General features: G+C 44.5%; 1 protein-coding gene across 2 annotated transcripts in view; it reads left to right on the forward strand.

The window, feature by feature from the left end:
- The window catches only part of ATP2A2 (ATPase sarcoplasmic/endoplasmic reticulum Ca2+ transporting 2), a 41,501-nt gene that overhangs the window by 8,232 nt on the left and 20,982 nt on the right, over positions 1 to 12,287 (forward strand). For both annotated transcript variants that reach the window (XM_044275761.1, XM_044275760.1), the window contains exons 5-9: positions 2,937 to 3,075; positions 4,426 to 4,506; positions 6,291 to 6,376; positions 6,465 to 6,929; positions 11,406 to 11,494. In XM_044275761.1, coding sequence (XP_044131696.1) covers positions 2,937 to 3,075; positions 4,426 to 4,506; positions 6,291 to 6,376; positions 6,465 to 6,929; positions 11,406 to 11,494 — 860 coding nt within the window. The remainder of the gene's footprint in view (positions 1 to 2,936; positions 3,076 to 4,425; positions 4,507 to 6,290; positions 6,377 to 6,464; positions 6,930 to 11,405; positions 11,495 to 12,287) is intronic.

A 12,287-nucleotide genomic window follows, 5' to 3' on the forward strand; every position in this document is an offset into this window, starting at 1 on the left:
GTCTTGTACAGTGTTCTTACTCTATTCTGTTGGATTCCAAAAAACAATGCCACACCTGCCTACGGACTTAGGAATGGCATCTTAAGTTCATGGGGCCTAGCTGCGATAGCATCTTGTACACGTGTATCATTAGAAGTGTACATGGATTGTATGTAGAATCCCTTTCTCGCTTTGTCACAGGTCTGGAGGTTGTGTCCCCTATAGGTTTGTTGCGTTGTTAATGCAGATGTAACCTTTGGGCCTTTACCAGATAGCGGAATACGTTTAAACTTTGAAAACGAGTCTCTCTGCCTTTTTATTTTTGGCTTTTATATTACCGCTTTTGGTATTCCAGGGATTAGAGGATTTTGATATTGATGGCCTATTCTCAGTATAAGTCATCAATCAGATTCTAGTGAATGGGCCTGAGCTGCAATACAAATTGCAGCAGCTAGTCAACGGATGGCGCTGTGGTTGGTATGCTGTGAGGGGGCCGCAGCAGCCTGGTCATAGGGGGTGCTGGGACTTGGACCCCTGCCGATCTGATTGATGATCCATCCTGAGGACAGCCCATTGATATCCAAAATCCTGGGGAACCCTTTGAAATATTTTTATTTTTTTTGGCCTTTCTCACTTTAGTGTTCTCTACACAATTACACGGTTTAAATTCAACTTTGCCTTTCTATAGATTGCGTATTCCTCTTGTAATTCCTTACACCCTTAGAAGTGGCATACATGTAGCTGTGTCAGTCCATTGTTTTGCTACCCGGTTTTACCACCATGTTGGAAGGCTTGTGTCACAAGTCCTTTTAGCTATACTTGCTATCTTCCTGCAAAGCCTTAAAGGGATTGGCCATATTCTGGCTACTTTTGACCACTGTGTTTGTAAGATGATTAGATGGCTGTATGGCCCCTTGTTTACAAAGTCTTGTGCTGTCCACAGGGTGGTCCCATCCATAAGATGGCCGCTGATGGAGGGTCATGTGACCCTCCATGTGATGTCTCCTCCATTCAAAAACACTGTCTGCACTAAACTCCCAACAAGACAAGTTCAGATGGCAGGTGCAGTGTATTTGAATAAAGGACACATCACATGGAGGCGATTTGCCTGCTCGCATGACCCTCAGTCGGCAGCCATCTTATGGACAGGACCTCTGTGTGGACAGCACAAAATACTTTCTATACAAGGGAGCGCCCCTCGTGAAATATAGAAAATGGTGCAGGATTTCAACGAAGGCCATATTAGTGCCATGTGATCCTCTTATTAGTGAACAATAACCGGAAAGTGGTCAACCCCTTTAAGACTATGCTTTAGAGTGGAGCCTATAGCAAAGGGTCAGGCAATATTTTTGGGTGCAGGCAAGGTAACTGCGCAAATACTAAGCTTACAGAAACTGACCCCAGCACCCACTTGGACTGTTTTCTGACAGTTCAAGCTAAAACGGAAACTGCCGAGAATTTTTTTGTTTTATTCATTACCCTAAGGCCTACATCTAACTTATGACTGTAGAATTTCATAATATATTTTTTTCCTCTTTAAAGGGACACTGACAGGCCCAATAAGCATAATTTTATATATATATATATATATATACACGCGCGCGCACAGGTCTTCTAATGTGTATTAAAAAACATATAAGTATACCCCCTGTCCACCTTATAAATACAGCAAACTCATGTTTTATAACCTGATGTAATCGCTCTTCTTTCTGCCCAGGGGGCGGCAATTCAGCTTCACTTGCGCCCAGCCAGCCGCGCCCCAACCGCTGTTTTGAAGCGCCGCCCAGCTCATCAATATTCACTTCGCTGGGCGGCTTCTGCTGTCCCCGACGTTCCAAGATCCCGCGCATGCCCAGTAGAAAGCTGTGGGATCTCGGAACGTCGGGGACAGCAGAAGCCGCCCAGCAAAGTGAATATTGATGAGCTGGGTGGCGCGGCTGGCTGGGGCGCAAGTGAAGCTGAATTGCCGCCCCTTGGGCAGAAAGAAGAGCGATTACATCAGGTTATAAAACATGAGTTTGCTGTATTTATAAGGTGGACAGGGGGGATACTTGTATGTTTTTTAATACACATTAGAAGACCTGTGCATGCATATATATAGATAATTATGCTTATTGGGCATGTCAGTATCCCTTTAAATAGATGTCTTTCCGTGGTTTCATTTGCTTGTACAACATTTGGGAGGGATGTCTTTGTCAACTTTTTGAAGTTTTTGATCTCCAGTTTAATAGGGTGGGACTGGGAGAGAAAGGGGTTAGTATGTTAGACTGTCCTCCTTTTAGCGCCACTTTCACACAGTCAGTATATGGTCAGTATTTTTTCATCCGTATTTGTAAAGCAAAACCCGGTTCCACTTCTGGTTCTGGCTTAGGCCACTTTCACATGGTCTGCATTTCCTCAGCATTTGTAAGGGAGGAAACTGCATGCAGCTTTAGAAGCCAAAGCCAGGAGTGGATTCAGTTAGAGAAGTTGTCTGTTCTGCCCTGTTGTGATCCACTTCTGATTCTGGCTTCCAAAACTGCATCAGGTAAACCGTGTGACCGTATCCGTACAAGTTTTCCTTCTGTTATGTGCATTTCTGCAACATATCCACACCAAAATCTGCAGATTTTAGATGTGGTTTTTGCCGCAGTTCTCACCCTTTGTTGGTAAAGGATGAAATCTGCGATTAAAACCGCAAACGTAATTGACATGCTGCAAATTTGGAAATCCGCAAGGCAGGTGAATTTCCGCAAAGTGTACATGAGATTTGTGTAATCCCATACACTTTGCTGGTTCTGTACTATGCTGCGGTTTTTCCACACGTATTCCGCGATCGTGTGCAGGTGGCCTTACAGTGATCAGCATTTGTCTCTTCATTTACCCAGCTTTATGTTTGAGGCGGCTAAATCTTTTTCATGTTTTTTTTTTTTTTTTCACACGTTCTCTTCGCCCTCACATCTCTGCTTCCTTAACAGGAAAGAAATGCTGAAAACGCCATTGAAGCCCTCAAGGAGTATGAACCTGAGATGGGCAAAATTTACCGACAGGACCGAAAGAGTGTCCAGAGGATTAAAGCCAGAGATATTGTCCCCGGCGACATTGTCGAAGTTGCTGGTGAGCTTTTCTGTCTAATCTATCGTAACGCGGTGGGCTTGAAATCTGTTGTATGATGGACTCTATTTTAAGCTTCATTTCTGTGTGTAAGGTTAACTCTTTCATTAGATGGCGTTCACTTGCGTAGATGCGATTCCTGGCTCGGGGTAAAGCTTGCAGTGCACAACTTCCTTTGATGAATTCCCTGTGCGGTGCAGGGCTCTGCAGGCTACAAGCTTTAATATGTCTATAAATGTCAGATTGCTTTTAAGAGCAGACATCGGCACAATTTATTGTGGCTCTACACCGCTCATGTTACGCAGCTGATGTATGTGGAGCGTGCTACTAATACCTTTTATGTTTAGTATTGTATGGACTTTGCCATAGAATTTGTAGAGAGATGTCCATGTAGGGAATTGCAGCACTTCACCCAGGGATGCATATCTGGAAATGGAATTCTAGGCCGCACGCCAATGACATTTGTATGTCAAAACCGGTCTGCCTTATGGTGACAGCGCTGAAAATGACGGACTGTGATAAATCTCTTTTTATAATGCTCGTTGTGCGGGGCCTTTTATAATGAAATGATTGCAAGTGCAAGCAACTTTAGCGCTTTCTACGACTGGTCCGTTGTTGCATTTTTTTTTTAGTGCAGCCGGTTTTAACCCTTTAACGTTGTTTTTGCTGGTCATGCGTGCCCGCGGGGTGGTGTTTCGGCTCTGTATAGTTATACAAAGAATCCATTATATTATATTAAGGATGCCTCGTAGGTGTTTTATTTAACCTGGTATGGTTTCCTGCAGGTGTTTAAGAACGCAAGCCTCAAAACAAGCTATTACTTCTAATTGCATAAGGAGTCCCACCAGGGACTACTAGCACATGCCGCTCCCTGTGGTACGCCGGAGTCAAATTCACCATGCCAGCCTTTTTGTATCTGCCTTGCAGCTATCGGTGGAGATCTTGCATCTTTCACTGGGACATTGCATTTATTTTTTATAGTGAGGCATGAGTGAAATAATATTGCCCTGTTTATAAAAAGAACAGCCTTTCGAGCATGGTGAATAATGTAAATCCTGGAAAGACCTTTTTCTTTAACATGAGGCAGAGGTATAATTGTGGTATATGCGCATTAATGTAGCTAGCTATTTTAAACTTGGCATTTCTTCCTTACACACGGGCCTGCAATCATTTCTGGAAAGACTTCTTTATCCGCTCAGTAAATTGTATTAGTGCTGCCGGTAAGGGCCGCAGGTGCCATAGTATTCAGCCATGAAGTACAACTCCCTATAAGCTGCTGTCGTTCTGTATAGTTAAATGGTTGTATGTACTTGTGTGTCGTGGTATTAATAAATATATAATATATTTTTCTAGTTGGAGATAAAGTCCCAGCAGACATACGACTAACTTCCATCAAATCCACCACCTTAAGAGTAGACCAGTCTATCCTTACTGGTACGTATACTACTGTAATGTTCAAATATTCTTATGGTAAATTGTCACCTCAATACCGTGAGAAGCAGCGGGTCTGTAACGTCGATCTCTGACACTTTTGCCCGGTTGTTGGTTTATAACGGTGCATTCGCATGACATGGATACCAACCTGTTTGCTTTCTGCAATTTGTGGACCGCACATGGCCGCCACAATAATAGAAAATGCAAATTGCGGGGCAGCAGATTGGAACTACGGATGCGAACAGCATACTGTGTGCTGTCTGCATCTTTTGCGGACCCACTTGTACGGTGAATGAGCCCTTATACTAACAGAGTTAGGAAAACATGGCTGCTTTTACACAAAAAACTGTACCATCCCTGTCCACACATTGTGTGTGGTATTGCAGCTCTGCCCCATTGACTCCAGTGGAGCTGAGCTGCAATACCAGACACGACACAGGTTTTTTGGGGAAAAAAGCAGCCATGTTTTTCTAATCCTGGACAACCTCCTTTAATTTATTATTAGAGAGCAAGGGAACGCTGTAATGCACATAAAAAAATTTAAAGTGTAACTGAGAGGCAGGTCAGATGTTTACGGACTTGTGGACTTTCTATATGCCCTCAGCTGAGCTCTTCTGCCTTTTTGTTTCATGATCAGTGAGGGTCTCAAAACTCCACCTTCTGATGTGACATAAGTTTTGTAAAATGGTAGGTTTCAACCATAAAGGGATTCTGTCACCAAGTTTTAGGTTATAGAGATGCAGACATGCACGGCTAGATCGCCGCTAGCATGTCCGCAATATACCTGTCCTATAGTGCTGTGTGCTTTTATTTTCTTTAAAAAAGGATTTTAGAGATTTGTAAATTAGTCTTGTAAGGTGCCCAAGGGGCTGTACTAACCTTCCTGGTGCCCAGCCACGCCCGCCTATGAAGGAGACCTGCACTGCCTATGTCCTCCGAATCTCCTCCTTTCGTCACAGATTGCCATAATCTCGCGATGCGCGAGCTCGTGCATGCGCAGTGCCGGTATAGTGTTCCTTCCCTGTGCTGGCATCAGCCTCAGGGAAGGAACTGCGCATGCGTGAGATTACGGCAATCTTTCGGTGACGAAAGGAGATTTGGAGGACATAGGCGGTGCTGGTCTCCTTTGCAGGTGGGCGTGGCTGGGCACCAGGAAGGTTCGTACAGCCCCTTGGGCACCTTACAATACTAATTTACATATCTCTAAAATCCTTTTTTAAATAAAATAAAAGCACACAGCACTATAGGACAGGTATATTGCGGACATGCTAGCGGCGATCTAGCCGTGCATGTCCGTATCTCCTATAGCCTAAAACTTAATGACAGAATCCCTTTTAAAGAGCAATTCTTCTAAAGCAACTTTGTCTTAGGCCCCATGCATTCAACTGTATTTTTTTTGTGAATCGGATGTGGACCCATTCATTTCCATGGAGCTGCAAAAAATGTGTACAGAATGCATCTGTCCGTTCCGTGGCCCTACAAAAAAGCTAGAACATGTCCTATTATTGTCCGATTTTCAGACAAGGATAGAACATTTCTACAGGGGATGAAAAAACATGGCTGGCACCAATATTTTGTGGATCCATGATTTGCAGACCGCAAAATAAATACGATTTTGTGCATGGGGCCTTAAGATGTTTTGCCCAAGCAGTTTTCTGGGTGTACGTGGTTAACATGGCTAATAGCCTGTAACATACGGTGTATATTTTAATTTCGCTGTAGTAAGTGAATGTAAGATGAATGGTTTAATGTTCTCACTGCAATGTCGTCTGTTTATTTTGTAGGAGAGTCCGTGTCTGTAATCAAGCACACTGACCCAGTCCCTGATCCCCGAGCTGTAAATCAAGATAAGAAAAACATGCTGTTTTCTGTGAGTTATCCTTTTACATGGTGCAATATGAGCTTGTTTCTTCTGTGCATTTCTCAATTTTCATTTTTTTATTTTTTTCCTCAATCAGGGTACAAATATTGCTGCTGGTAAAGCCATCGGTGTGGTGGTGGCAACTGGCGTCAACACTGAAATTGGCAAGATTCGTGATGAAATGGTAGCTACAGAGCAAGAGAGGACTCCTCTGCAGCAGAAGTTGGATGAGTTTGGGGAGCAGCTTTCTAAAGTGATCTCCTTAATCTGCATTGCTGTGTGGATCATCAACATTGGACACTTTAATGATCCCGTGCACGGTGGCTCTTGGATAAGAGGAGCAATCTACTATTTCAAAATTGCTGTTGCCCTGGCTGTTGCTGCTATTCCTGAGGGTTTGCCTGCAGTCATCACCACTTGTTTGGCTTTGGGTACTAGAAGAATGGCAAAGAAAAATGCAATTGTCAGGAGCTTGCCATCAGTTGAAACACTGGGCTGTACATCAGTTATTTGCTCTGACAAGACCGGTACTCTAACCACTAACCAGATGTCTGTCTGTAGGGTAAGAGATCTCATCATGTTTACTTTTTAGGAAATAAAAATGTCATTGCTTTTTATTAAAGACTACTCCTACACGGTGACATGTTGCACAGTATGAGGATCCCATTATCTCATTGAGACTAGTCGTATGGGTGGCAGTGTGACCCCCCCCACACCCCCCACCTAGTCAGTCATAGACTGCATTATTATTATTATTTTTTTTTTTGCTGTCATCCTAAAATATTTAACATTAAAGGGGTATTCAAGTTAGCTCATCTCCTATCCACAGGATAGAGGATAACTATTCAGACAAGTTATCAGACAAGATTGTGGGGGTCCTACTGTTGCGACCCTCATTGATCACAAGAACAGGGGCTCTGTACCCCCTGCAGCCTCCCCTTAAATGAACGGCTGATCGGGCGTGCTGCTGCTGCTCCATTCATTCTTTTGGGACTTCCAGAGAGCTGAGCGCTGTACTCGACTGTCTCCAGAACTCCCATAGGAATGAATGAAGCAGCCAAACAGATGTGCAACCGGCTGCTCTACGTTGCGGGCCCCCTGTTCTTGTGATTGTGAGTCCCAGCAGTAGGACCTCCACAGTTCTAATAGTTATCCACTGTCCTGTGCGATGGGGATAACAATCTAGCCGAAATACCCATTTAATATACTATTTTGTGGTTGTCTTGAGGAGTATCTTGGGCAAAATTTTCGCAGATTTAGGCCTCATGCACAAACCCCGTATGTATTTTGCAGAACTGAACAGCTGGCCCCTAATAGAACAGAACTATCTATCTTTGTCCATAATGCGGAACAGAAATATGGACAAATGGAATGCACACGGAGTATTTTTTATTTATTTTTGTGTGGACCCATTGAAATGAATGGTTCCGTATGCGGTCTGCAAAAAAGGAACGGGGACGGAATGAAAATAAGTTTGTGTGCATGAGGCCTACTCTAACACCTGTGCTTTGATAGAGAGTGACTGGATTGGCAATGTGCATGCACGACCTGCTTCATTAGAACGGGGGAACGGGACCCCCATTCTTCTGATTGGTGGGGGTCCCAGTGGTCGGACCTCTAGTTATCCCCTATCCTGTGGACAGGAGAACTTAAAAATGTGGCACAATCCCTTTTAATGAAGACCCTTTTTGTGGCAGGAGCATGACGGCAGCGTTTTGCCTGCTTTATCAATGTCACCTTGAATGTGAGCGGGGTGTAGTACGTTTCCTGCAGCAGCATCATTTTGTAGTCCGTTGTGCCTGTGGTTCATTGCCTTGTTAAGCGAGTCATGGATGAATGGGCAATTTCTGCTTCCATCTCTTGCTGCATTCTAAGTAGAAACGAGATTGTGCCTTTGTCAGAATATGAAAGAAAAGCCTGAAATCGGTGGGCTGCGGGGGGAAAGTATGATTGACTCCATTTTTCATGTTTGTGCTGTAATTCATCAGTGGCAGCTGGCAGGCCTGGATTGTGGACCTTAAAATGAAAACCTCATTAGGCTTTTATAGAAGGCCTGGCCAGTCATCTTGACCTAGTCCGCGCTCGGCAAACACTGATCAGTATTCCGGAGGAGACCAGTTGCAGTCTTGTTACATAACTGCTGTAGTCAGGGTGAGGGTTTTTTCCTCTAGTGCTTTCCAAGATGTCACAAAGCATGATCATTCTCCAATTTTAGCGTTCAAGGTGTGGCGACGGCAACCTGCCTCTTGTATGGGATGGCGGCAGCCAGCTGAGGATTTGTCAATGGGTGCAGTGATTTTTGTGTGTTCACACTTGCGCAGTCCGCGTTCTTGAGTTTAGCCAACGCCGGCTATTCATCACAGATCTTTTGTACAAGGCTTGATGTAGCCAAGCTTTGAGATTAATCCATCACTATTTGGAGTACGTAGCCTTTTGACAAGACACTGAGCAAGAAAGTCAGTAAGTTTCTCCTGCGGTGTTCATGATGTAGTCTGTTTTCTTTAGGTCCTGAGCATACGTTCTATACTGGAATGGCGAACAATCGCTTATCCCAAAGCCTTGAACTACTGACAGTCTGAATATTGCTGTGTATAGAGGGCCTTAGGGGCTGACGGGTTCTGTAACATCGCAGCTGCTTATGACCTGAGCCACGGTCAACAATATTAGGCCGGGTCCACGTTGTGTCATAGCCCCTAGCAAGGCTATGACCAGATGTATACCATAGGTCAAGTGGAATCTGTTTGTGGTGAACTGTGCTTTTCAGAATCCCAGTGGAGGGTTAAAACACAATGGTAACCCATTGTTAAGGGGGTTATTCAGCATTGGGGATTTGTTTTCAATGGCCTCTGCAGCGTATTGTACCTAGGGAGAAGATCAGACTCCCCTGCTCCATTCTGCCATATTCTGGTTCCCAGCGTATAAGGTCATGTGCGCTGCTACAGCCAATGACTGGCGTTACCAGTGATGAGCCCAGTCATTGGCTGCAGGGGTGCATGTGACCCCGTCCAGAAGTTTACAGGCCAGGGACTGGGGAGCGTGTGACGACAGCCACAATTCCAGACAAGCCCTTTAAAGAGGTTGTTCAGGAGTAGAAACAGCACCACTCCTGTCCATGGACTGTCTCTGGTATAGCAGATCATTTCTAGTCAGATTAAGGGTCCATTCACACGTCCAATTCAGTTCCGCAAATTGCAGACCCATTCATTTCTATGGGGCCGCACGATGTGCTGCCCGGATCCGGAAATGTTCCCCCAAAAAATAGAACATGTCCTATTCTTGTCTGCAATTGCGGACAAGATTAGGCATATTCGATTATAGTGCCGGCGATCTGCGCACATTGCTGGTGTCTGTGTTTTTTGTGGATCCGCAAAACATACGGATGTGTGAATGGACCCTAATGGAGAACACAGCCCATGGGCAGGAATTTGCACTGTTCATAGATAAACAGACACTTTTCCTAATTCTGGACAACCCCTTTAAGCCTGTAACATAATAACATAGTATATAAGGCCAAAAAAAGACATTTGTCCATCCGGTTGGGCCTGTTATCCTGCAAGTTTAGACTTGAGTCAAAAAACTGATTTCTCATAGAGTTTAGCAGAAAAGAAAAACTATGAATTTAGGTGCCATCGGCTATTGGCCACTGCTCCTGGGATATTCGGGCGTGGGGTAGTACCTAGTATTTCTTACAGGAATAAACTTGCTGTTTATCGGGTTCTGTGATATTGGAGTTGCAGGTTATGCAGTGAATGGGTGACTTCTGTTATCTCTTGCTGCATTTGGAATGAAATTAGATTGAATTATTGTGGCAGTGGAAATCTGAGGTTTGGTTTTGGTGCTGAATGGAGCTGCAATCATTTAGTATTTGTCAGGGTCTCGGTCCTTGCCACTGCCGTGCCCACGTACTGTATGTATGTTGACTGATGCTGCTAGAATAACATTTAACAGTGTGAACATGGCCATCAGATCTGCCCTTTTACTGGTCAGGAGAATGTCTTTTAAAGGGATCCTGTCCTGTTGTGTTCGAGCTGCAGACTGCATGTTATAGAGCAGGAGACGCTGAGCGGAGATTGATATATAGTTTTATGTGGAGAGGATTCAGAATTATAAATTAGACCTTTTTATATTCCTGCTCATTCTGGGCTTTAAAGTCAAGGAGGCGGACCCATCAGTGATTTACAGCCTTCCCTCTGACTATGTATAGAGAGCTGTCAATCACTGATGGGACCGCCTCCTGGACTTCAAAGCCCAGAATGACCGAGCTATAAAGGCATAAATTGCAAGTGTTACTGGATCTCTTCCCATAAACCTAGATATCGATCTGCTCAGCTTCTCCTGCTCTATAACATGCTGCCTGCAGATTGCACTGCCTTTTAATAGTGACAGGTTCACTTTAAATCACTAAATAACACTTTGGAAAGAAAAATGCATAAAAGGAATGAGTCCAGTGTAAGGGTACAGCCACACTTGGCACATTGATGTTACCCAGCGGACAATCTGCTGCGGCTGCAAAGTGAATGGGATCTTCACAAATCTCACCCTCGTGCTGCAGCAATTTTCCAGCAGAAAAATTCACACACAACTTGACATGCAGTGTGGTTTTAAAATCTGCAGCATTTCCGTTTATGGCGCAGTTTTCTGATGCTGATTTCGCCATTTGTCATGCACAGTCGTGGCTAATCCTGCACTGTGTGTAGTCCATATACTAAGGGGGGTTCAGATGGTAAAAGTACAGTTCAGAAAAATCTCTTTATCGGGGAACCTGCAGCAGAAGTCATAGGCTGACCCTCTATCTGCTGCAGTTTGTATATCGTGGACATGCGCTGCACCAAGAAGGCGCCTGTCCTTGCTGCTTTATGGTGTCCGTTTTAACTGCAACGTTTTGTGTGTGTATATACTAGCATGTGGGTTTCCCATTGAATAAGGGGAGGGCAGCACAGAATGCACACAAATCTGACAATTCAACCTGGCTTTATGGTTATGTTCTCTAGTTTCCCCTAAAATTGCCCATTCTGACTGTCTTCTCGTCTTTCCACAGATGTTTGTTGTCGACAGAGTTGAAGGCGACTCCTGCTTTCTGAATGAGTTTTCAATAACTGGCTCCACTTATGCTCCCACGGGAGAAGTGTAAGTTGTTTTTTTTTCTCTCTCGTCTTTTTGGCTTGCAATTCACACCAGTTTCCTAACAAAAACGTTATGCTCCAGGAACTTTTCCATTTTAGGAATATTTGTAATTCTTTTCTGAATGCAGCCTCTGTTTTTAACTATTTTATACTTAAAGGGGATGTCTGAGATGATGATAAATCCTGGACAAGCTCCCTGATTGCCTAACATGTCTTAGGCATTCTCAGCGGAGGCGGATCCACTGAGAATGCATCTGCCTGCCAGCGCTCCGCTCAGTAAGCAGACACCTGAACGCTGCAAGCAGCGTTCGGGTGTCCGCCTGGCCGTGCGGAGGCGAGCGGATCCGTTCCGACTTACAATGTAAGTCAATGGGGACGGATCCGCTTGAAGATGACACCATATGGCTCAATCTTCAAGCGGATCCGTCCCCCATTGACTTTCAATGTAAAGTCTGAACGGATCCGCTCAGGCTACTTTCACAGTGTTCTAATGCAGGCGGATCCGTTCTGAATGGAGCCACCGTCTGCATTAATATGAGCGGATGCGTTCAGAACGGATCCGATCGAACGCAGGTGTGAAAGTAGCCTTACTCGCTCCGTTCTCTGCGGAGCTGGATGGTCCTTCTGCCACTGCTTGTTTAAATACGGCCGAGGACTGAGACTGGCTGCAGCGGTCACATGCCATATGTTTGCATGTTACCCCCTCATTTTGAAAGCAAGCAGTTATATGAAAATATGCACCAGATTCATTATTACTTTGGGACTGAAAGTAGATACTAACAGACATATCTGCAGAG

Source organism: Bufo gargarizans, chromosome 1, assembly GCF_014858855.1.
Source record: "Bufo gargarizans isolate SCDJY-AF-19 chromosome 1, ASM1485885v1, whole genome shotgun sequence".
Lineage (NCBI taxonomy): Eukaryota > Metazoa > Chordata > Amphibia > Anura > Bufonidae > Bufo > Bufo gargarizans.